General features: G+C 38.4%; 1 protein-coding gene across 2 annotated transcripts in view; it reads left to right on the top strand.

Moving 5' to 3' along the window:
- Positions 1 to 27,129, top strand: part of MORC4 (MORC family CW-type zinc finger 4) — a 53,870-nt gene extending 26,741 nt beyond the window's left edge. The window contains exons 10-17 of one of the 2 annotated variants that reach the window (XM_068532952.1): positions 2,793 to 2,891; positions 6,141 to 6,269; positions 7,973 to 8,041; positions 8,438 to 8,489; positions 9,873 to 10,048; positions 24,648 to 25,341; positions 25,647 to 25,892; positions 26,261 to 27,129. In XM_068532952.1, the coding sequence (XP_068389053.1) occupies positions 2,793 to 2,891; positions 6,141 to 6,269; positions 7,973 to 8,041; positions 8,438 to 8,489; positions 9,873 to 10,048; positions 24,648 to 25,341; positions 25,647 to 25,892; positions 26,261 to 26,341 (1,546 nt within the window). In that variant the 3' untranslated portion in view covers positions 26,342 to 27,129. Of the gene's footprint in view, positions 1 to 2,792; positions 2,892 to 6,140; positions 6,270 to 7,972; positions 8,042 to 8,437; positions 8,490 to 9,872; positions 10,049 to 24,647; positions 25,342 to 25,646; positions 25,931 to 26,260 lie in introns of both variants that reach the window. The other variant, XM_068532950.1, reaches the window with a different exon arrangement.

The raw sequence follows: 27,129 nt of genomic DNA, 5'->3' as shown, positions 1-27,129 counted from the left end.
TTAAGACAGGAGAATGAAGAGGAGATAGTGGGTATAGACCACATACCAGGATTGGGGAAGTAAAAGGAAAGAGATTACTAGAACAGTGGAGTCAAGCCAGGTTTTTGCAAGAAGGAATGGGGTTTCAAAATACATGAGAATGGTGTCTTGATTGAGGTGGTGGTTACATGACTGTATGCATTTGTTAAAACCGATAGAACTACATGTTAAAAAGATAAATTTTACTCTATGTAAATTTCGCCTCAATATTTGTTGCCTGAGTACATGAGAACAGAGGTTTATTTTTATCTTTTAAATTGAGATATAATTCACATGCCATAAATGTCACCACTATATTCACAAAGTTGTATATTCACAAAGTTGTATATTCACAAAGTTGAATTCACAAAGTTCACAAAGTTGTATATATTCACAAAGTTGTACAACCATCACCACTATCTAATTCCAAAACATTTTCTTCACCTCAAAAAGAAACACCTTGTCCTTAGAAGTCACTCCCCATTTCCCCTCCTCTCCAACCCCTGGTAACCACATAATCTGCTTCCTTTATTTTTCAATTTTTTTTTGTGGTAAAATACACATAAAATTTACCATCTTAACCATTTTTAAGTGTACAGTTCGGTGATACTAAGTACATTCATATTGTTATGCAACCATCACCACCATCCAACTCCAGAACTCTTTTCATCTAGCAAAACTGAAATTCTATACCTATTAAACAATAACTCCTCATTCCCACCTCCTCCTAGCCCCTGGCAACCACCATTCTACTTTCTGTCTCTATGAATTTGACTACTCTAAGTACCTCATATAAGTGAAATTATACAGTATTTGTCTTTTTGTGACTGGCTTATTTCACTTAATGTAATGTACTCAAGTTTCATCTATGATGTACATATGTCAGAATATCCTTCCTTTTTTAAGGCTGAATAATATTCTATTGTATGTATATACTACAGTTTGCTTATCCATTCATTTATCAGTGAACACTTGGATTGCTTCACCATTTTAGCTCCTGTGATTTATAGTCTATTTTGTCTGATATTTGTATAGCTACCCTTGCTCTCTTTTGGTTACTGTTTACATGGAATATCCTTTTCCATCCTTTCACTTTCACCCTCTTTGTGTCTTTGTATCTAAAGTTAGTCTCCTGTAGACAGCATATATTTAGGTCATTTTTTAATTTTACCCATCTCTCTGTGTCTTTTGATTGGAGAGTTTAATCCATTTACATTTAAAGCAATTACTGATAAGAAAGGACTACTGTCATTTTGCTATTTGTTTTCTATATGCCTTATAGATATTTTGTCCTTCATTTCCTGTATTACTATGGTCTTTTATGTTTAGCTGATTTTTTGTAGTGAAACATTTAAATTCTTCTCATTTCCTTTTGTGTATATTTTATAGCTCTTTCCCTTGTGGTTACCATGGGATTACATTATCCTGTGATCAGGAGCAGCAAACAGAGATCAGAGCACAGATCCCCAATATTTGGAGGACAAGGTCTTTTTTGCCTACCCTGGCTCCTGCAAGCTGGTCTTGAAATGTGCGCACAGCTGCCTGTCACAGGGCTGGGGTAGGAGATGGGTAGCTAAGAGCTGAAATTCGCCAATCTATCATCCAGGCATTCCCCTGGAAATTACAAGTCTTCAGTAGACTCCAGAGTTCCAAATAGTTACATTAGACAGATTCTGCCAGTGTAATTGTTGTCTAGACGGGAGGCAGATTCCTGGTGCTTCCTACTCTACCACCTTTCCAGAATCCCATGTAATCTTTTTTAAAAAGTAGATTTAAAGTAAAATTTTAAGAGAAAACAAGAAATAGTTCTTCATCTGTGACTTTAGGGAAGGATATAAACATAGAGGTAGGAACACTGGTAGGTTGGAGGGGAATAAGAGTTTATAGGGGAACTCATATATGATTTAATCTTCTCTGTGTAGTCAGAATCTAATTTAATATGAGTAAGGTGGAGTTAAGGAAGAATTCCTCTTAAGGAGAGAAGGGGTCTACAAAACCTTTGGGGAATTATCCGGGGAGTCAAGAGATCTAAAAACTAAATTTGTAGTGTTTCAGGTGTATACAGCTCTACATTAAGTTGTAATCCTGGGTTGTAGAATTAAATAGGAATTAGTCACTAGAAATTGGCAGTTTTTAAAAGTAAAATTCAGGTTTTCTACACATTATATTGTTTAACCCTGGGTCTGCTGTTGTTCATTTGGGAAGAGAGATAAAGAAGAAAGGGCAAGAGCCATAATTGGGGCATAGCCTCCACTAACAGCTATATAGTGGAAGGTTGAAGGAGACTTTGTTGCCTGTTGCTGCTATAACTGCTGTGATCAGCATTTAGATAAAGAAGAACTATATAGACATTTTTAAGTTAGTGTTTGATTTGTAATAGATAGGGTGCAGTATTTGATCCTCTGCCTTTCAACTTGGTCCTCAATTGTTTACCTGTAGTCATCTGACCATTGAATAACTCCCCAACAACTTATCTGCAATTTAGTCTTCTATCATTGTCTCTAATGTCAGCTCCCCTCGCCGTGATTCTAAAATTTGGAGAACACAGTACTTTTTAGGACTTGTGACCATCTTACCTTTTCAACTGACTTTGTCATTTTGACATGTAAGTTACAAAGGCAGTACATTCCCATCCTAGTTTCTGAACGTGTAGATGTTCAGACCTATGCTGAATATTCTAAATTGCTGGTTTCTGTTAAATGGGAGCATCTTAAAGATTGCAAAATTATTCAACAAATTCTCAACATTGACATGTTTCTTTCTTTTTCCTTCAGGTTGACAATAAATGCCCTTGCCCAGAAGCTCAATGCTTATTGGAAGGAAAAGACCTCCCAAGAGAATTTTGAGACCTCAGCCATAGTCAGGCCAATACTGTGAGTAGTAAATTTAGAATATAAAAGTATTAGGGGTAATGTCTATGGAGCAAATGGAAGGAATGGGATAAGATGGTGCTTTTCACATAAGGAAGTTTAATTAACTAAAAATAAGAAATCACGGGTACTAATTTCATCATTCTCTAGACCTCGTCATTCTGGTTTAACACTTCTGTGATTTGGATCATAAATATGAAGAGTTTAGTACTGTCAGTTTATCCTGCAGGCAGCATGATATAGTAGAAGATGATGACCATTTAAATCAGCCATTCCTGGGTTGAAAATCTAGATCTGCTTCTTCTTTTTTTTTTAATAAACAACTTGAAACTTTTATTGTATCAATGTACTATCTAATGTATTACAATTGCTTTCAGGTCATAAGTTCTATAAAAATTATGAATATTACTTAAAAACCTAAATAAATCACTAGTGTATTCTCTACTTTCAAATAATTAGGCAAAAATCATGAAATTAAATCATGGATAAATGTCTATTAGTCTTTGTTTTTAGATTTTATTGAAGTATAGTTGATTTAAAATGTTGTGTTAATCTCTTCTGTACAGCAAAGTGACTGAGTTATACATATGTATATTCTTTTTCATATTCTTTTCCATTATGGTTTGTCACAAGACATTGAATATAGTTCCCTGTGCTATACAGTAGGACCTTGTTGTTTATCCATCCTATATATAGTAGTTTGCCTCTGATAATCCCAAACTCCCATTCTTTCCCTCCCCTACCCACTCCCCCTTGGCAACCACAAGTCTATTAGATCTTCTTCTTAATAGTTGGTTGAGCTTAGGTTAAGTAAGTCACTTCACCTCTCTGAGTATATTAAGTTAGATGACATAACCTTTTTTGCACAGTACCTGGCATATAGTAGGCATTTAGGCATTCAGAAATATTAGCCAACTTCCCTTCTCTTTATTACTAGCGAACATTGTTGGAACTGTGCCAAGAAATTTGAGACTAGAAGTAGAGAACCCAGCATGTCAGAAAAAAATGTAAAATTTATTGAATCTAAGACAGGAAATTACACACAGAATGGTGGATCAGGATGAAATGCCTTAGTAGGCCAGGAAAGGAGCATAATATAGAGGATAGGATGTGTAACAACATGTATACAGTCAATTATACCATCAAGACAAAGATTAGAGGTTCATTTTGGGGTAGGCACCCATGTTTTTTTAAAAATGGAAATCATCAGACAAATGTTTGATATAAAGTTTTGTTTTAAATGCAACATGATTGCTGTATGAATATCACTATATCTTATTCTAAAGATCTCTACTCCTGTCCAACATCCATGGTTTTCAAAGAAATGAAAATTGAGATGCCTTTTTTTGCCTTTTAAATAAGCAGTGATTAATGCAATGAAACAGATGTTCGTATATTGCTGGAGTGTGTTTATGTATGTTATACAACCTTTTCTGGAGGCAGAATGATGATTATCTATTGAGTACTTACATGCCGGACACTGGTCTACGTTCTTTACATGTATTTATTTAATCATCACAACAACCCTATGAGATAGACAGATGATATTATTACTTCTTTACAAATGTAGGCACTGATACACTGAGAGCTTAAGTAACTTGTTCAAGATTGGATAAGTAGAAAGTGGTAGATCCACTTATGTTCAAATATAGGCAGTCAGGCCCCCAAACCCAGGTTCTCAACCACGACACTCTTCTGGAAGGATGCAATGAGAATATGGTATAGACCCTTCAACTACCTACTTATTGCAAGCACAAGCTAAAAGTCTCTCCTATCTGCCTGGATGGGAGGATCTACTATGGTCTGCATGTAACCTGAGGCAGGGAGTTACTGTCTCTAATGCTTGTCCCCAAGAGAGTAATATTGGCACGCTTCTGCATGAGACTCTTCTGTGTGTGTGCATGTAAAACCAAAGCTAATATGACCTTTCCTCTCCCCTTCCACTACGGCTGAAACTCCTTTCTCTGGCTCTAAATAAAACAGTGACTGTACAGAAATATTTAGACACCAGAGGTCAGGCCTGAGCTTAGAGTTTAGAGGTTGCAAGGCTGGAGCAGCCTGTAGCTAGGAGATAGGAAGCTATATATCCAAGAATGTGTATGAATACTCTTTGTTAAAACAGAGTTTTGAACAAGAAGAGGGCATTGTATTTGAGTGGTAGACTTATGGGCACCTTTTACTTTCTTTTTTATATCTTTCTGTATTTTCTATATGAGCTTATATTGCTTTTATAACTAGAAAAAAAACACCATTTAAAAAGATAAGAGAAATATTGAACTAAGACATACAAGAGTCATACCACTCTATTGAAATGTCTGGTATAAGAGCAGTGTAAATGTAACATACACAAAATCTTTTAGTGTAACTTACATGTTTTTCAAATTGGCCCTAGGTGTCTCTACCCTCTTTCTGTCTTTTCTCCAGCCTTCCCCCTTCCCACTCTGGTCTGACTTTCACATATTAGATGCTGACTACTTCTCTTATACAGTGATCATCTCCTCTTACAGAGAAACAAATTTACTCTAAGGTGTAGGTGACTGGGTTACACTTCCTAGAGGAGATGGGAATGGGCATGTGTTTTAAGAGTAGAACTCTGGAAGAATTTTCTCTTCATAACTTAACCCAGTTGTTGAACTGGAGCCACCATTTCTAGTTATGAAATTTAATCAAATTTATGTTACTTTTTAAGGTTAACTTTGGGAATATCAACCTAATATTGATTTTGATTTAAGTATGAACAAAGACTTCTTGAAAGGAAAAAAAAAGGGAGGACTAGGGAGCCTGCAGGGAAATGGGGGAGTCATTTTAATGATGGTGCTTCAATGACTCTCACAAATGCATTTCAAATCTATCACAGGATTGGATAGAAGCAAATAAAATGATTCTATCGGTCTTATTTTTTAGTAATATTGTAATATATATAAAACTTTTTGCTGATTAATAAATTTTAAAGTTATCCTTTTGTTTGCTTAAGGATAAGATTCCAAGGTAAGTACTATTGACCTCTGTAATATGGTAGCTCACCATGTTAAAACTTGCTACTATTTTTCATATCCATATCTGGTCTAGTCCTATCATTATTTTATCTGTGAAGTTCAAGATATATACATTTTAGACACCTGGATGATAACATTTCTAACACATTTCATATATAAAATCATGCTCTTTCACTTTTAGGGTATGCCTTTCTAATGTAAGACAGAGTACAGAGCTAGGATATACACAGTCATACTTCTGTTTTCCTTCATTCAGGAAGATTCCTGACCAGACATGGGTACAGTGTGATGAGTGTCTTAAATGGAGGAAGCTTCCTGGCAAGGTTGATCCATCTACGTTACCTGCAAGATGGTTTTGTTACTATAATTCCCATCCAAAGTACAGGTAAGGTTAAGACTCAGTATTATGTCAGAGAGCACTCCTGATTTGTCTCTGTGTCCTAAAACACTTTTCATCTCAAGTCCACACTCTTCACCCTGGCGTTCAAGCCCCTATGCTAACTGGTCCCACCCTACCTATTCATTGTATCTTAACACAAACCTGCTTTAGCAGGCCTGTGGCTTCACTCTTCCCCACACATGCCATACGTATTCCCTTCTCCATGACTTGATACTGTCATTCCACTTGCTTACAGTGACTTTCTGTATTCCATCTGCCTATCTAAATCATATCCGTCTGGTAAGCTTAAGTATTTTGTGTGATACTTCTCCAGTTGACAGTAGTTTACAGTTATTTTACTCTGGCTTCCTGTGGTATTTAATTCTTCACATTTGTTCACGTACTGTTTGAATTTTTTGGATGTTTTTCATATATATATACTTGGGCTCTTCAAGAGATTATAAATTACTTGAGAACAAGGGATTTACATTTCAGGTTGAGTTGACAGTTTTCTTCATATGCTTCCTATACTTGCATCTGTTGTAGTACCTATTGTACATTCAATGCAGGTTGTTTACACGTTTGTCTTTCTAATATACCATGTGTTTCTTGAAGCAGCTAACATCTAGATAGTGCCTGTCATATCCATGGGTATTCATTTCAATTTGACAGATATTTTTTATATGACTTAGTCACATAGGTTGATAATAATAACTCAGTTTGCTTCAATTCAGCTGTGACTTTCTTAACTTTTTTCTGCAGAATAAATGCTGATAGAAAAAAGGTACTAAACCAGAGTATGCTTTTTAGAAAAAAATGTTTAAAATGGAGGAAATTAAATAAATGAAGTCCAGATCTGTAATGAGCAAGCGTTTCCCCGTAGTCTCCAGATGTGCCTAAGCATCTCTTAGGGTTGTGTGATTAAAATGTAGGACTGAGTGCTTAGAAGTCTCATTTTTGAATCCTGTATATGCTATCAGTTTATACTTAGTCCAGGAGACATAGCCTTCCAGGACACTTTGTGCCCTAATAAAATGGGTGTAACATAGGGTTTCCAATTATTATTAATTTTTGTTTATTTCTAGGATTGCTTTTGTCCATTGAATACATTTTCTAGCACTCCTTTCAGCTTTTACTCCTAAAATTCTCTTCCTCGTGCTTTACATCTAGTCTTTTCATTTATAGAATTCTTTTTCTCCTCTTTGCTAGTCTCTGTTCTGTTCCTTTTACAATGTCAGCTGCTAGTCTCTTCTTGCTGCTCTCTATCATAGCCTCTGATTTTCCTCTTCAGGCGTCATCACATAGTCTAGGGATGCTCCTGCTTCTAGACGGCACCTTGGGAATTACTTTCTTAGTACATGAGGCAAAAGACCTCGGTTCTAGTCTCAGCAATATTCTCTTTGTATGGAACCTCAAGCAAGTCTCTCTTGTGCTTGAACTTCACCGTGTAAAACTAGAGAATTATGCTTTAGTACTTTGAGTGTCTTGGGAGAATGGTGATATGTACACCAAAAATAATGATATGATATGCCTTGAAAAGAGAATCGCTACATGTTATCCTGCACACAGGTTTTATAATGTGGGTGGAATCTGAACTCTGTAATGTTAGAGGGTGGTTAACCTGCCTTGTCATAGTCGTGAGGAAAGTAAAGGGTAACAGTGAAGGGCACATTTTGTTTCTGAAAGATGATTTCTTCTCTGTACTGCAGGAGGTGCTCTGTTCCAGAGGAACAAGAACTCATTGATGAAGACCTGTACTTGAGCAAAGCTAAGAAACAGTTGAGTATACCCAAGGTGGTGCTCTATATCATACAGTAGAGGAGCCTGACCCTTCCTAATAGGACAGGGGAATTTTGAGAAGAGAGATGATTTTCTTAAAATGATTTCCCTATTCACCTCTCTGGTCTTCCAGTTCTTTATTCTTCCTAATCATCTCCTGAATGTCTCAACTAGTGATTGACTTTAACCTCTCTCCCTCTTCCCCCCACCTTTTGATAGGGCATTTGAAATCTCTCTTCAGTAGCAGAGTTCAGGAAGGAACACTTAGTTACTCAACAAGGCTCACACTATTTCTAGTTTAGAAGGAACATTATAACCTAAGTCTATAATTGGTAATCCATTTCAGACTGAGAAATTTCATGAGTGAACTAAATAGCCCTTTTATCTTCTCCTAGAGATCAAACTGTTGAGAAGAAGAAGGTACCAGTGGAAAGTGAGAGCCACCAGGTGAGAGACAGTCCACCCTCTTGCTTTTCTTACACAAAATTTTCCCCAACAGAGGACATAGGTTGAAGGAAGCAGCACTCTTGAAAGCTGCATAGAAATAACAAGCCAGTTGTCCTGGTGGTCTTTTTTTTCACTGGATCTTTTGATTTTGCTTTGATCTGCTGTTACTGATGTTCAGATCACCAAAAATAGAAAAGCCAAATCATTTATTGCCCAGATTTGGATTCAGTACTGATTCTGGACAGTGTGAATGTCACATTCGGTGTCACAGAATATTCAGGGTTATGTTCCATCCTCATACAGGCTGCTCCTGTTGAGTGTCTGGTTTTCCTCAGTCTCCTTTCTTCCAGGATTCAGGGGTGATTCCTTTCTCCTTCCTCTTGGGAAGAAGGGGTGGTTCTTTGTGCCCCTCCCCATCCCTGCTTTCAGGCTGGCTGGCTTTATAAAGACTCTGCTGTTTTGAATTTTCAGGAGCACTGTCTCTCGGACATGGTTGCCCAGCTCCGGACGCTGAAGGGTGCAATAAGGTTGGCCGTCCTTTCAGGGACACTCCTTTCCTGACAGCCACCATAGCACCCATATATCTTCCCCACCCAACCTTGCCTTTCTGCATGCTTTTCCTCTTGACCCTCTTTCCCAGAGATATCTGCTAGTAGCATGTTAGATTCACCTTCCACCCACTCAGTCAGGGTAGGTCAGACTGGTGAGGATAGAGGCAATTAAATACTAATTCTTCCTCTGATATCCTACCAAGACCCAGGTGTATTGATAAACAGGTTGCATACCCTCATGTCTTGGCTTAATAGTCTGATCTAGAGATTGGGAGATTTCCTGGGACCGCCCTGTCCTCATTCAGTTTACCTCCCCTTTATACTCCTTCACCTTCATCATTCATACTATCTTCATAAGCTGGCTCTCCCACAAGATCCCAGATGCATGTCTCTGTGTGTGTGCAATACGAATATATATTAGTCTCTCGCATGCATTTCTCCAAGACCAGCACAGACCCTTGCTGCAGTGCTTATTCCCTCCATCCCTGCCCTCATCACAGAGCTCATAGGAGTGAAAACCCAGCCTTAAACTGGGTCACAAGAGAGAATTAGACAGTGACTAGGGGGCCTGGGTTTGTGTTGCGGGTGGGATGACTCTAGGAGCCAATAAGTGAGTTGGGGAGGTCTGTTGGTGTCCAGTTGATAAGGTTATAACTGAACGTGCCCGGGGTCAGTGTTCTAGTGTACATTACTGCGCGCTGTTTGTTTTGTGTAGGAAACAGTTTGTTTTTATTTGGCCAAGTGTTCTTTCCTAGCATCAGAAGGATTGACTCATCCTTTGGTATTTAGTTTGAAATTGGGATTTTTTATGAGTTATTTCTTTCTTTGCTAGGTATTCACTAATCCGCTCAAGATCCCTTCTATTCAAGATATGGATGACTTGAATAATAAGACGATTGAATATGAGGGAATTGATAGCCCTAGCCGGCTTTCATCTGTTGGAGAAGAAAGCAGAACACCTTCTCTTCAACTTAAGCCTCTGGATTCCAGTGTTTTTCAGTTTTCCAGGTGGGTAAAAAAACATAGACTCTCTTCAGTAATAAGCCTCAGGGTTTGTTTTCCTGTAAAATAAATTAGTATGGTTATAATGTTTTTGTTTTTCCTAAGGCCTGGCATGGAATTCAGAAGGAGAAACACCATTTTGGGTTGATAGAATTGTATGTTGCACATATCTCCCATTTTTCAGCATTATAACTGTCATGTCAAGTCTGTCGATCTTTTTTTTTTTTTTTTTTTTACTTTTTTGAGGTGATCATCTGACAAATGCTTTTTTATGGATTATATATTCACATTATGTTGGGAATTGTGTAAGTGAAATAACAGACATGAAAACTCTTTGAAAAGCATAATGTGCTATACAAATGTAAGGTAACATTACATATAGATAAGCATTGTTTCTTTCCTTAAGTTTAGGAATATTGAAATCCTGTGCAGCCCCATAGGCCTAGCACATGTTGGCCACATATAAAAATAAGTATTAGAAGTTTGTGCCATTAGGTAAGCCTTCTAGTTCATTGTTTCCTAGGGTAAATTTTTAGTATAAGTTTAGTCTTGGGATTTACTTGTTCATCTTCTAGCACCTTATCAATATTATTTTGTTAGTCTTTACAACAGAAATTTTCTTAAATATCGGGAATATTTGAAGCACTAAAAGGTATGACTGCCCCTATGCTGCCATGAGACTGGAACTCAGGACTGCTATTTATGACTTGCTTTCTCCTCGTCACTGTGCTTCTCACTTCGGGCAGGGCCAAGCCATAGGGAAGGTACAGAGTTGTTCTCTAACAGTAGAAACTTCTATAGTCTTCAATAATATGACTGTTAAATAGTAGGTTGTGAAGTTTTCATTAACCCTTTTCAGTTTGGATATTTTCTTAACATACTGTAGGAAAAAAGCAATGGAATATATCATAGGGTAAAAATGATTCCTGCCCCCGCCCCTGCCAATGTTACTGATTCCTTTCCTTCTTTCTTGCTTCTTAGGTGGGTCTTTTAGCTTCTTACCTAGACAAACATCTCTTTATGTGTGCACGTCCCCTCTTCAGTGATTCTTCCACAATTAAGCCCTGTAGATACTGAAAGAACCCCATGTCACCCCGAGCATGAAAAAAAGTCTTAAGAAGAAGTAAACTGTTAGGAGAAAAACTAGTAGAACTCTAAAGGAATTAAGTGAGAATCTGTATGAAAGCATCAAGAATAGTGCCTTGGAAGAGAGTAGGTACTCAGTAACTAATGGTTGAATCGAGTCATATTGAAGGAGCTATTTCTGAGATAGAACTATGCAGCAAGGGAGTAAGAAATATAGCCTAGTCGGTCTCAGGGATTTGAGTCTAATTCTACTGTTTCCATCCACAGTTTTCCAACTCCCCTTTTCAGTTGGGAGGGGTGTACAGTAAAGTGCTGTGTTTTTTCGAAGCACATTGTTACCTCTCTACCTCGATCTCCTTGAGATGGTCATGTATCAGAATTGCCACTGGAGTATCAGGGTGTCATTGCTCTTGAGGGCTGTCCTTTCCCTTCTGTGACCACTTTTCCTTTCTCTTCAGTGTTTCTTTTGGTACTGTCTAGTGAATTTGGGTAACCTGGAGGAGATAACAAATGCTAACCTATGTATGTGTGTATTTTATGAGTGCAGTATGGCAGTACATCCATTGGGTGGCATACTTCATCAGTCTTAATTAGGATTTCTATATGGGTCTTTATAGAACTGCTGTATCCAGAGTTGGGTTTTGGCTCTGGAGGACAGGCAAAGTACTTTGACTATTTATGTGTAATTTTAATTCAAGAATAGTGTTCTTAATGGTCAAGGGATCAATCCAAGAAGAAGATATAACAATTATAAATATATATGCACCCAACATAGGAGCACCTCAATACATAAGGCAACTGCTAACAGCCATAAAAGAGGAAATTGACAGTAACACAATAATAGTGGGGGACTTTAACACCTCACTTACACCAATGGACAGATCATCCAAAATGAAAATAAATAAGGAAACAGAAGCTTTAAATGACACACTAGACCAGATAGATTTAATTGATATTTATAGGACATTCCATCCAAAAACAGCAGATTACACGTTCTTCTCAAGTGCGCACGGAACATTCTCCAGGATAGATCACATCTTGGGTCACAAATCAAGCCTCAGTAAATTTAAGAAAATTGAAATCATATCAAGCATCTTTTCCGACCACAACGCTATGAGATTAGAAATGAATTACAGGGAAAAAAACGTAAAAAAGACAAACACATGGAGGCTAAACAATACGTTACTAAATAACCAAGAGATCACTGAAGAAATCAAAGAAGAAATCAAAAAATACCTAGAGACAAATGACAATGAAAACACGACAACCCAAAACCTATGGGATGCAGCAAAAGCAGTTCTAAGAGGGAAGTTTATAGCTATACAAGCCTACCTAAAGAAACAAGAAAAATCTCAAGTAAACAATCTAACCTTACACCTAAAGAAACTAGAGAAAGAAGAACAAACAAAGCCCAAAGTTAGCAGAAGGAAAGAAATCATAAAGATCAGAGCAGAAATAAATGAAATAGAAACAAAGAAAACAATAGCAAAGATCAATAAAACTAAGAGCTGGTTCTTTGAGAAGATAAACAAAATCGATAAGCCATTAGCCAGACTCATCAAGAAAAAGAGGGAGAGGACTCAAATCAATAAAATCAGAAATGAAAAAGGAGAAGTTACAACAGACACCGCAGAAATACAAAGCATCCTAAGAGACTACTACAAGCAACTTTATGCCAATAAAATGGACAACCTGGAAGAAGTGGACAAATTCTTAGAAAGGTATAACCTTCCAAGACTGACCCAGGAAGAAACAGAAAATATGAACAGACCAATCACAAGCAATGAAATTGAAACTGTGATTAAAAATCTTCCAACAAACAAAAGTCCAGGACCAGATGGCTTCACAGGGGAATTCTATCAAACATTTAGAGAAGAGCTAACACCCATCCTTCTCAAACTCTTCCGAAAAATTGCAGAGGAAGGAACACTCCCAAACTCATTCTATGAGGCCACCATCACCCTGATACCAAAACCGGACAAAGACACTACAAAGAAAGAAAATTACAGACCGATATCACTGATGAATATAGATGCAAAAATCCTCAACAAAATACTAGCAAACGGAATCCAACAACACATTAAAAGGATCATACACCACGATCAAGTGGGATTTATCCCAGGGATGCAAGGATTCTTCAATATACGCAAATCAATCAATGTGATACACCATATTAACGAACTGAAGAAGAAAAACCATATGATCATCTCAATAGATGCAGAAAAAGCTTTTGACAAAATTCAACACCCATTTCTGATAAAAACTCTCCAGAAAGTGGGCATAGAGGGAACCTACCTCAACATAATAAAGGCCATATATGACAAACCCACAGCAAACATCATTCTCAATGGTGAAAAACTGAAAGCATTTCCTCTAAGATCAGGAACGAGACAAGGATGTCCACTCTCACCACTATTATTCAACATAGTTCTGGAAGTCCTAGCCACGGCAATCAGAGAAGAAAAAGAAATAAAAGGAATCCAAATTGGAAAAGAAGAAGTAAAACTGTCACTGTTTGCGGATGACATGATACTATACATAGAGAATCCTAAAACTGCCACCAGAAAACTGCTAGAGCTAATTAATGAATATGGTAAAGTTGCAGGATACAAAATGAATGCACAGAAATCTCTTGCATTCCTATACACTAATGATGAAAAATCTGAAAGAGAAATTATGGAAACACTCCCATTTACCATTGCAACAAAAAGAATAAAATACCTAGGAATAAACCTACCTAGGGAGACAAAAGACCTGTATGCAGAAAACTATAAGACACTGATGAAAGAAATTAAAGATGATACCAACAGATGGAGAGATATACCATGTTCTTGGATTGGAAGAATCAACATTGTGAAAATGACTCTACTACCCAAAGCAATCTACAGATTCAATGCAATCCCTATCAAATTACCAATGGCATTTTTTACGGAAGTAGAACAAATCATCTTAAAATTTGTATGGAGACACAAAAGACCCCGAATAGCCAAAGCAGTCTTGAGGGAAAAAAACGGAGCTGGAGGGATCAGACTCCCTGACTTCAGACTATACTACAAAGCTACAGTAATCAAGACAATATGGTACTGGCACAAAAACAGAAACATAGATCAGTGGAACAAGATAGAAAGCCCAGAGATAAACCCACGCACCTATGGTCAACTAATCTATGACAAAGGAGGCAAAGATATACAATGGAGAAAAGACAGTCTCTTCAATAAGTGGTGCTGGGAAAACTGGACAGCTACATGTAAAAGAATGAAAGTAGAACACTTCTAACACCATACACAAACATAAACTCAAAATGGATTAAGGACCTAAATGTAAGGCCAGACACTATAAAACTCTTAGAGGAAAACATAGGCAGAACACTCTGTGACATAAATCACAGCAAGATCGTTTTTGACCCACCTCCTAGAGTAATGGAAATAAAAACAAAAATAAACAAATGGGACCTAATGAAACTTCAAAGCTTTTGCACAGCAAAGGAAACCATAAACAAGACGAAAAGGCAACCCTCAGAATGGGAGAAAATATTTGCAAACGAATCAACGGACAAAGGATTAATCTCCAAAATATATAAACAGCTCGTTCAGCTCAATATTAAAGAAACAAACACCCCAATCCAAAAATGGGCAGAAGACCTAAATAGACATTTCTCCAAAGAAGACATACAGACGGCCACGAAGCACATGAAAAGATGCTCAACATCACTAATTATTAGAGAAAGGCAAATCAAAACTACAATGAGGTATCACCTCACACCGGTCAGAATGGGCATCATCAGAAAATCTACAAACAACAAATGCTGGAGAGGGTGTGGAGAAAAGGGAACCCTCTTGCACTGTTGGTGGGAATGTAAATTGATACAGCCACTATGGAGAACAATATGGAGGTTCCTTAAAAAACTAAACATAGAATTACCATATGACCCAGCAATCCCACTACTGGGCATATACCCAGAGAAAACCGTAATTCAAAAAGACACATGCACCCGAATGTTCATTGCAGCACTATTTACAATAGCCAGGTCATGGAAGCAACCTAAATGCCCATCAACAGACGAATGGATAAAGAAGAGGTGGTACATATATACAATGGAATATTACTCAGCCATAAGAAGGAACGAAATTGAGTCATTTGTTGAGACGTGGATGGATCTAGAGACTGTCATACAGAGTGAAGTAAGTCAGAAAGAGAAAAACAAATATCGTATATTAACGCATGTATGTGGAACCTAGAAAAATGGTACAGATGAGCCAGTTTGCAGGGCAGAGGTTGAGACACAGATGTAGAGAACGGACATATGGACACCAAGGGGGGAAAACTGCGGTGGGGTGGGTATGGTGTTGTGCTGAATTGGGCGATTGGGATTGACTTGTATACACTGATGTGTATAAAATTGATGCCTAATTAAAAAAAAAAAAAAAAAAGAATAGTGTTCTTTCAAGAGATATGTGATAATCGATGATGCTAATGTCATATGTTTTATGTAAGGTCAGTAAATGATATGTCCTTTCAAGCTACACATATAGGGGGATTCAAATTTTATAGAGGAAAATTCAGGTGCCCAAGAGTTTAATACAATATACAAGGTTTTCTGTTAAAACCATGTTAAGGAAATAATAAGTTGTCAAGGGTTGCAAAAGTCTCCTTCGTTATCAAAACCTGAAGCTGATAAGGGTCCTTGGGTCATGTAGTACAGCTCTTTAAGTCTAGATAAAATAAAGCCTACACTATCCAAGTGTGTTTTAAAAATTTCTAGTGGAGTAGGTTATAAGACCTAGAAGGTGTTCCAGAGGTGTCATTGGAAACAGCTCTGTGAGTCTCACGAATCTAGCAAGGGGAGGGGAAGACCTGCGATAAAGAGTAAGTTTAGCTAGTATGTAAGCAAGCATAACCTTTGAGGGGAAGACAGCTTATATCTGTTAAAGGAAATAGTCCCCTTTCTGTTTATTCATTCTTCATACATTTGAGTGCTTACTATATGAAAGCAGTGTTCTAAGGCAGTGATGGAATCAAAGATGAAGAAGCTTATGGTACTCAGAGTTATATATGTAAACATCCCTGGTACATGCTAGGTTTCATATGAGTGATATAAACTGAGGTCTAAAGTAGCCATAAGCATACAGACAAAGGTGAGAATTAGTGGCTGTAATTTATTTAGATATTTAGAGAACCTTTGAGTAAGCTATATGTCAAAGGCTAATTATTTCATGTTTTAAAAGGATAACCAAAAACAATCCAAATTACATCGTAATGGTGGAAGGAGAGGAGGAAGATATTCTAATATAGTTAAAGGAATATTTGAAACAACAAACATGAGGTAGAAATAGAAAAACCGTTTTGCAAATGAATAAGATTGATTCAAGAGCCAGTATTAACATTTTAAAATATGATCTTTGAGAAGGACTTCCAGAATGGCAAAATGAGTAGTGTGATGAACTCTTTCACCAACAAGTACCCATTTAACTGGAAAAAATTATTAAACAAAACAAAGCAATCATTCCTAGCTCCTAGAAATTGTCCTAGGGGCATACAGCAAGTACAGAAACATTCATTCAAGAAAATCTGTTAAATCTCAGAAAGAACAGCAAGAGTCTTTGGCATTCACCTGCTCTCATCCCCCTCCAAGCTATGTAACTACTCAAGAAGCTGTAATCCAGGTAGGTGTGGTCAAGAAGTTGGGGGCTCCCTCTCTTCCTAGCTCCTAGTCTAGAGCTATGGTTTCACCTGGGAGGTTAGGCCTCTGACATTTCTCATATCCCCCAGGTCTGTCTTGTGGGAGCTCTATTCCAAGCAGACTCAGGAGGACTGGGTCTCTCTTCCCCCGCCCAGCCCCCACTCAAAGGGTGGAAGCACTCACCTAGGGACAGCATGCTGACAATCCTGCACTCCTATTGCTCCAGCCCTAGCTTACTTATAGGGCAGAGGTTCATGCCAGAAGGAGCAAGCCAAAAACCATCCCAGCACCCATTTGTAAAGAAAAGGTTTCCCTCTTAGAGAGTGGACCACTCAATGTCCCTGCCATTGGCTCTTGCACAGTGGCACAGAGGTTCTGCTTAGGGAGAACTGACCTTGTGTGGAACAGATCATGAAGAATTCCATTCCTAAGGGCATTGTCACAAACAATGGAAATCTTAGTGGCGAACAGTTAAGAGGGCACTCATAGCTCCTTGATGCAAGTTACAACAAGCAAAATGGCTGCATAATCATAAGTTTGGTAACAGAGAGAACCAAGCAAAAAGATAGCCAAGAAGAGCACTCCTGGGATCATAGTCAACCCTGGCGTTTAGGAAGGCTGTGCATAAGCACAAGACCGCACTCATTCAGGACACAAGGTGGACTTGAATGCAGTCCCCAAGCTTCACACAGATCAAACAACAGAGAGCAGGAGCCTCACTGGTACTAGGGACTTAAGCACAGCCTCTAATCAACCACTGGATGAACAGTAAGCTACTCTGACCCAGGGGTCAGAGGTGATTGGAGAGGGAAGATCCAAGCTACTGCTACCTGGCTGAATGTGGGGTAGAAACATGAATTCCTTGAACTGTGATAGCAGCCTCCAAGCCACACATATATCCAGTGGTAAAGGGTAAAAATCTAACTGGCTAAGAGGGCTTAATTATAACCTTTGGCCTATGCTGACTCAGGGTAACTCCTAGATTGCCAGGTAAAAGATAGAAATCAAGAATAAATCTGAGCAGAATACTCAGCATACTACAGGGGAAACAAATTTCATAGAGTCACTTCAGCCAAGTCACTAAAAAAACAACCCAGCAAACAATGGCAACAACCACTCAGGGAAGTGGGAGTTGCTATACTGTTATTATCTAAAATATCAATTGTCAACAAAAAATTATGAGACCTGCAAAGAAACAGGAAAGTGTGACCTGTACATAGGGGTAGGGGGAAAGCAGGTAATAGAAACTGCTCCTAAAGAGACCCAGATGTTGGATTTAGCCAACAAAGACTTCAAAGCAGCCATTATAAATATGTTCAGAGAACTAAAGGAGACCATGTTTCATCAAGTGCAGAATATTAATAAAGGGACAGAATTTATTTTTTGAAAGAACCAAATGGAAATTCTTGAGGTGAAACGTGCAATAACTAATGTGAACATTTCACTAAAGGGACTCAGCAGCACATTAGGGTTGGCAGGAGAATCAGCAAACTTGAAGATACAGCAATTATAGATTATGCTGTCTGAAGAATAGGGAGAAAAAAGAATGAAGAAAAATGAAAAGAGCCTCAGAAAAATGTAGGACATCATTGAGTACACCAACATATGCAAATTAGGAGTACAAGAAGAAGAGGAGAGGGAGGAAAAGAGGTATAAAAAATATTCAAAGAAATAATGGCTGAAAACTTTCCAAATTTGATGAAAAACATTAATTTACACATCCAAGAAGCTCAAGTAACTCAAAATAGGATAAATGCGAAGAGATTTACAGCTATGCAGTGAAAATATTGAAAGCCAAAGGCGAAGAGAATATCTTGAAAGCAGGAAGAGAAAAATATTCATCATGTAAAAGAGAACCCCAGTAAGATTAACATCTGGCTTCTCATCAGAAACAATGGAAACCAGGAGGCAGTGGGATAACATATTCATGGTACTTAAAGAAAGACTTTTAACCAGGAATCATAAATCCAGTAAAACTATTTTTAGAAAATGAAGGTGAAATAAGTACATTCTTATGTAAACAAAAGCTGACGGAATGTGTTTCTAGCAAAGCTGCATACAAGAAATACTAAAAAGAGTTCTTCACCTTGAAAGCAAGTGACACCAAATAGTAATTCAAATTTGCATGAAAAAACAGAGTACTGGCAGTGGTAACTGTAATTAATTATAAAAGACAATACAGTGGCATATTTCTTCCTCTTTCTATTCTTAACTGATTTAAAGAATAATTGCATAAACAATTATATATATATATATTTAATTATACATATATATGTGTATATATTTGTATATAATTTTATATATGAATATAATTTTATTGTTGGGCTTGTCTATAGATGTAAAATATTTGCCGATAACAGCATAAAAGAAGTGGGTGGGAGCAAAGCTGTATTAGAGTAAGGAAATAACACCAGATGGTAACTCAGATCCACAGTAAGAAGTGAAGAAAATTAAAAATGGAAAAAGAAGGTTGATTTAACAAACTCTATAAATATTATAAATATGTCCTTGCTCCACTTTCTTCTCTTAGCTTCCTCAAAAGGCATAACATTACATAAAGTAATAATTGTAGTAATGTATTGTTAGATTCATAAATGTTAAACTAGAAAATATGCACATAACATGAAAAGAGGAGAAGTAGAGGAAGAAAGAAACAAAGAAGGCATGACACATACAGAAAACAGAAAGCTAAATAGTGGACGTCAATTCTGACATAACAGTAATAACGTTAAATGTGACCAGATTAAACAATCCAATCAAAAGATGGAGATTATCCAATTGGATTTTTTTAACATATACAAATATAATATCTATATACTTTATATTCAGAGATACAAATAGGTTGAAAATAAAAGGTTGAAAAAAGACGTACCATGTAAATAGCAACCATAAGAGAGCTAGAGTGGCTATACTAATATCACAAAGAATAATAGACTTTAAACAGAAAATGTTACTAGATATAAAGAGGGACATTTCATATTGATAAAGTCCATTAGGAAGATATAAAAATTATACCCATATATGGACCTAACAACAGAACCCCCAAAATGCATGAAGCAAAAGCAGACAGAATTGAAGGGAGAAACAGATAATTTAACAATAATAGTTGGAAACTTTAATATCCCACTTTCACCATAATTCGAAAAGAGACATGTACCACAATGTTCATTGCAGCACTATTTACAATAGCCAGGACATGGAAGCAACCTAAGTGTCCATCGACAGATGAACGGATAAAGAAGATGCGGCACATATATACAATGGACTATTACTCAGCCATAAAAAGAAATGAAATTGAGCTATTTGTAGTGATGTGGATGGACCTAGAGTCTGTCATACAGAGTGAAGTAAGTCAGAAGGAGAAAAACAAATACCATATGCTAACACATATGTATGGAATCTAAAAAAAAAAAAAAGGTTCTGATGAACTGAGGGGTGGGACAGGAATAAAGATGCAGATGTAGAGAATGGACTTGAGGACACGGGGAAAGGGGAAGGGGAAGCTGGGACGAAGTGAGAGTAGCATTGACATATATACACTACCAAATGTAAAATAGATAGCTAGTGGGAAGCAGCTGCATAGCACAGGGAGATCAGCTCAGTGCTTTGTGACCACCTTAGAGGGGTGGGATAGGGAGGGTGGGAGGGAGATGCAAGGAGGAGATATGGGGATATATGTATATGTATAGCTGATTCACTTTGTTATACAGCATAAACTAACACACCATTGTAAAGCAATTATACTCCAATAAAGATGTAAAAAAAAATATCTCACTTTCAGTAATGGGTAGAAGATCAACAAGGAAGTAAAACAGTTGAAGAATGCTATAAACCAACTGGACCTGACAGTTATGTGCAGAACACTTCACCCCCAAACAGCATAATACATATTATTCTCAAGTGCATATGGAATATTCTCCAGGATAGACCATATGTTAGACCATAAAACAAGACTCAACAAATTTAAAAGGATTGACATCATACAAAGGATGTTCTCCAACCACAGTGGAATTAAATTAGAAATCAACAACAGAAGGAAATTTGGGAAATTCACAAATACATAGAAATTAAATAACACTCCAAAATAACAAATGAGTAAAAGAAGAAGTCACAAGGGAAATTAGAAAATATCTTAAGATGAAAATGAAAATAAAATATACAAAAAATTATGGATTGAAGCTAATGAGGTATTCAGAGGGAAAATTATATTTGTAAATGCTTATATTAAAGTTGAAGAAATATCTCAAATTGGTAACAAACTTCCACCTTAAGAAACTACAAAAATGAGAGCAAGCTAAACCCAAATCAAGGAGAAAGAAGGAAATAAAGATCAGAATGGAAATGAAATAGAGAATAGAAAAACAATAGGGAAAATCAGTGAAACCAAAAGTTGGCTCTTTGAAAGGAACAACAAAAATTAAAACAATTAATAATTCTATTTACAGTAGGTTCAAAAATAGAATCTTTGGGAACAAATTTAACAGAAATTAAAGCTAGACTTGTATACTGAAAACTACAAAATATTGTTAAACAAGATTAAAGAAGACCTAAACAAATGGAAAGACATTTCATGTTTGTGTATCAGCAGATTTAATGTTGTTAAGATGGCAGTACTCCCCAAATTGAGTACTCAATGCAATCCCTATCAAAATATCAGCTGACTTCTCTGCAGACAGCCAATGGAGGAATATGACTGAAAGAAAAAAGAAAATGAGAAGAAACTATGTAGTTGGAAAATAATTCCTGCTATGTAAACCCTAAATTAATCTCTACTGAATCAGTGAATACAGGTCTGGAATAAGATTTGATCCCTAGAGGGAAGAACCAGGAGTATTTACAGAACCAGTAAGTAAAATCCACACATTGTCTTTCATTAACATAATAGTTCCTTTTTTGATTGCCTCTTATTTGCAAAATTTTGTTCCCTCATCTCCATGTAGCAAGTTAGTTAAACTACCTTCTGTTAAGGAGTTTATACTTTAGTGGGAAACCTGCAATACACACACACACACACACACACACACACACACACACACAGTAGAAAGTAATATATATTATATAGAGAGTGCTAAAGTGCTATAGGAATTCAGAAGTGGCATTTGAACTGGACTTAAGACCTGCAGTGTTGAGGAGGAGAAGTGTATTCCGATCAAAAGAAGCAGCCTGAGAATTTGTGGGGCATTCTGTTTGGCTGGTATCTTTGAAGGGAAGTAGTGAGAAATAAAGCTAGGGCCAAATTATATCCCAGCTCTGCCACTCACTAGCTACATGACCTTCGGAAAGTTATTTAATCTCTCTAGGCCTGAGCATCCTCTTTTTAAAATGAAGATTAAAATACCTCCTCCCTCAGGGTTATTGGGAGAATTGGGTGAGACCATACACATTAAGAGCTGTCTGGCACAGAGTAAGTGCTCAGTAAATGGTTCCTGTGTTTTGGAAGGGAAAAGCTTGAATACCAAGCTAAGACATCTGAACCTTTATGTTGTGGGGAACAATAACTAAAGATTGCAAATAGGGAGGTGACATAATCAGAGCAATGCCTTAGGAAGATTAACTTGGCAGTGGGTGATCTGGAGGTGTGACAAGGGGAGACTGGAGGAGGCCATTGCAAGAGTCCAGGAGAGGTAATGAGAACTTGAACTTGGGTATTGATAGTGGTAGAAGTATATAAAATTACTGAGAGTTTGGTGGTGTCATAACACAAATAGGAAACGTGGGAGAGGGAGCAGGTTTGAAGGTGAAGGTGAAAGGTCAGTTTTATACATACCGAGTGAGATACCAGTGAGACCTCCAGAAAGAAATGTGTAACAGGCAGTTTGAAATTCAGTACTGGAGATCAAGGCTGGGAAAATGACTTGGAAGATATCTTCCAGAAGTTAGAGCCAAAAGATTGTATGAGATTACCAAAGAAAAGAAATGTAGGGGGACTTCCCTGGTGGTCCAGCGGTTAAGACTCCACGCTCCCAATGCAGGGGGCCCGGGTTCGATCCCTGGTCAGGGAACTAGATCCCACATGCATGCCGCAACTAAGAGTTCGCATGCCACAACGAAGACCCGGCACAGCCAAATGAATGAATGATTAAATAATTAAATAGTTAAATAATTAAATAAATAAAAAGAAAAGAAATGCAGGGAGAGAAGAGAGGATAATTAAAGACAGAATCCTTAGAGGTGGGAAAATGAAGAGAAGGCAGATAATTTGACTTTAATTGCCTTTCATAAAACTTTGTTGTTGCTATCTAGTATCATGTACCCTTCCTTTATACCTGCAAACTGCTTGTTTTACTATCATCCTCATTACCACCGCTAAATGGACTGCCTAGAGTGGCCCTACGCATGTTTAAAGATGGATACATTCGTTCTTACATAGCCCCTAAGTCCTTTTGCTTTCCCCCTAAGGCCGACACAACAAGATCTATTAAGATGACAGACCAGTTTTATTTCTGGGTGAACACTAGTTTTGAAGAACATTCAGGGCATTCTAAGAAGCTAAGGTTTGAGATGTCTTAACAGATGTTCTCAGAAATTGCAGAGAAATACAAGCAGCCTTGAGATATGGTGGCCAGTAACATGCCTGGCTCTTTCTCATTGGAAAAAAAATTTTTTAATTAATTAATTTATTTATTTTTGGCTGCGTTGGGTCTTTGTTGCTGCGCACGGGCTTTCTCTAGTCGTGGCGAGCGGAGGCTACTCTTCATTGTGGTGCGCAGGCTTCTCATTGCGGTGGCTTCTCGTTGCGGAACACGGGCTCTAGGCGCGTGGGCTCAGTAGTTGTGGCACGCGGGCTCTAGAGTGCAGGCTCAGTAGCTGTGGCGCATGGGCTTAGTTGCTCCGTGGCATGTGGGATCTTCCCAGACCAGGGCTCGAACCCGTGTCCCCTGCATTGGCAGGCGGATTCTTAACCACTGCACCACCAGGGAAGCCCTCTCACTGAGAATTTGAAAGTTAATCTTCACCTTGAAATTTCTTGGTTTTCTGGAGAGAGAGCACAAGAGTTATAAGGATAAAAATGGGGGTCCCATGGTGCTGCATGATATAAACTTGCATATGGATTTCGTTGGCATCAGTTTTCTTGTTAGTTCCTTCAACCGTTAGTATATATAGCAGCCACAAATGGAAGGTGATTTGAGGTCACTGTCCTGGGCTTTCCTGAAGAACTGAGGGAGTGCCTGTTTGCCCTGACAAAGGGGAATTCTTTTGCCCTAAGTGGGGAATGACTTGAATTGGCCAATTCAGTTTCTTTGTTTCTGACTAGGGCCCTGTGTTTTAATTAACTTTTACAAGTGGATAATGGGCAATAGCCACAATCCAGTTGGCTGGCAAAGGCATTGTGTGTTGTTCCATAGCAGTATAAAAAATGTGCATAAGTCATTGATACTGGAAGGTTTTTGTGACACTTTAAAGTTAACGAGCTGGCTCGGTCTCCTCCACTTACTCCACTAGGCTTTTTATGACCTTTTTTTCCATTCTCGTGTTAGGGGATTTTGAATGTGTATTTTTTTGTTTTTCTTCCTTTACTTGCCTTTCGGAAGCTTCTAAGTCAGGTTAGCTTCAATCCTATTTTCAGAAATCTTACCAAGGTCAGCCTGGTGCTGTTATATCCAGATGCTGACTCTTCATACCTTCCGATTTACTCTCTCTCTTAAGACACATTGCTGTCTCAGCAAATTGCATAAGTGAAGGGTTTGGGGTTTGGGGGTAAAGATGTACTCCTAATCTGAAATGATCTGTGAATAACAGCTAGAGTCAGTTTTAATATGGGAAATTTGAAGAGGGGCTCCATAGGATAAGAATATATTGTGTTGTGACAGCTTAAAATTTAATTTTCTCTTCTTGCAGTAAGTACAAATGGATCCTAGGTGAGGAACCTGTGGAGAAACGAAGAAGGCTCCAGAATGAGATGACAACACCTCCTCTAGATTATTCCATGCCTGGCCCTTACAGGAGGGTAGAGGCAGCAGTTGCCTACCCAGAAGGGGAGAACAGCCATGATAAATCGAGTTCTGAGAGAAGCACACCACCATACCTTTCCCCAGAATACCCAGAAGCAATCAAGAATACCAGTCAGAGTAGGGAGGTCTCAGTTCTGTATGCAGGGGCCCAAGACCAACACCAGGGCTCCCTGCTCCCTGAAGAATTAGAAGATCAGATGCCCAGATTGGTGGCAGAAGAATCTAACAGAGGCAGCACACACCTAAACAAGGAGGAAGTAAGCAAGGGACCTTTTGTAGCTGTTGTCGGTGTTGCAAAAGGTGTTAGAGATTCAGGAGCTCCCATTCAGCTGATCCCTTTTAACAGAGAGGAGCTTGCTGAGAGGAGGAAAGCAGTTGAATCCTGGAACCCGGTGCCTTACTCTTCTGTGGCCTCTGCTGCAACTCCTGCTGCAGCTGTTGTGGAGAAAGGAAGAGGCTCTGAGGAGAGTGGAGGTCGTCATACACCAAAGATGAAGAACCAAAGAGAGCTAGAAGAACTGAAGAGAACCACGGAAAAGTTGGAACGTGTTTTGGCAGAAAGGAATATGTTCCAGCAAAAGGTTAGAGTAACACCTTACCACTAGGAATGAGAGGCCATTGTAACCAAGGAACCAGAGAGATGGAGCTCCAATGATCTCATGTTCTGTGGCCTTTAAACAGAATAAGCCATTGAATGATCCTGTGGTATATCTCAGATTGAGTGAACCCTAATGGGCTTCCCTCCTATATTTGGGGTTTGAAAAGGTCCATAAGTAGAATATGTTTAGAGAAATCACAGGGTGAATATATTCAGGAAAATTTGGGGCAGTCTCTTTAGCTTTCAGTAGTATGTGGGGTCATTGAAATTCTGTTTCTTGGACTGCAGGTGGAGGAGCTGGAACAGGAGAGGAATCACTGGCATTCTGAATTCAAGAAAGTCCAACATGAATTGGTGACCTATAGTACCCAGGAGACGGAAGGCTTGTACTGGAGCAAGAAACACATGGGCTATCGCCAAGCTGAGTTCCAGATTCTGAAAGCTGAGCTGGAAAGAACCAAAGAGGAAAAGCAGGAACTAAAAGAGAAACTGAAGGAGACAGAGACACACCTGGAAGTGCTGCAGAAGGCTCAGGTCTCCTACCGGACCCCAGAGGGAGATGACCTAGAAAGGTTAATTACTAGGGTTTAGTAATCAGCTTGTGAGTGCTAATGGGAAGCCTCCCTTAGGACCCCTCCCCCCCCCCCCCGCCCCCATTACTGGTCATAGATAAGGGAAGAAGCCTTAATTAATTCCTAGGCCACCAAGGATTGAGCAATTGCTTCTTAGAGAGCTGCAGCCAACCTCCCGGTGCTTGGTGGCATTGTGCTTTCTTCTTTCTTTCTAGCTAACGGAAACGTAATTGTTGAGAAATGTAGGCCCGTTTTGAAGGAGCTTCATTTTGTTCTGTTGGCTAACGACTTCATGTCATCTCTTCTCCTGTCCCTCACTCCATCATACAGGGCTTTGGCAAAGCTTACGCGGCTGCGTATCCACGTCAGCTATCTCCTTACCTCTGTCCTCCCTCACTTGGAGCTTCGTGAGATCGGGTTTGACTCAGAACAAGTGGATGGGATCCTGTATACGGTGCTGGAGGCAAATCACATACTGGATTGAGCACCAGATACTCTATATCCCCTTCTCTACCCTCTTCTTTCCTCCCTCCCTCTGAACACCTCTCTCTCTCTCTCTCTCTCTCAGTCTCTCTCTCACCCTTTTGCCTTACGTGGAGAATCTTTGAGTAAATCCTGGCTCTTAATCAGTCTGCTTCTTATTCAGTCTTGGTGTGGAGAAAGAGGCTAGTTAAATAGGCTTTCAAGAGTTCCAGGAATGGAAAAGCAGTAGTCACCAAACCAGGTGACCGGAAAGCTTTAACTTTCATGACTCAGATACTTGGCCTATTTCATATCCTTTCTGAAATGATTTGTATTCATTTAGGCTAAATCAGTCAGCAAATATTGGGTCCAATGTACCAGGTGTTTGGGGACAAGTGAAGAAGTATAACTCATGGTTTCAGCCGTCAAGGATCTAACAATCTAGCTGGAAACACAAGACACACACCAGGTTAACTGACTTGTACAGTGAGTGGTACAAACATGATAGGTTCTGGGGGAGGAAGGTCAAGGAAGGCACCACATCAGTAATGGGAGCTAAACTAAGGTTTGTTTAAAGAATGGGCATAACAACACAGTTAACAACGGTTGTTCTTTACATGGTAGGACTGTGGTTGATATTTTTTTCTTCTTCCTATCTTCCTGCCTTTCCAAATTTTCTATAATAAACCTGTTATTCTTCTTACATTGGAAAAATAAATCATTTTTTTAAAAAATGA

The sequence above is a fragment of the Eschrichtius robustus genome, chromosome X, assembly GCF_028021215.1.
Source record: "Eschrichtius robustus isolate mEscRob2 chromosome X, mEscRob2.pri, whole genome shotgun sequence".
NCBI classification, from domain to species: Eukaryota; Metazoa; Chordata; class Mammalia; order Artiodactyla; family Eschrichtiidae; genus Eschrichtius; species Eschrichtius robustus.
The sequence above is the reverse complement of the archived record's forward strand: the minus strand, read 5'-3'. Positions and strand labels throughout refer to the sequence as shown.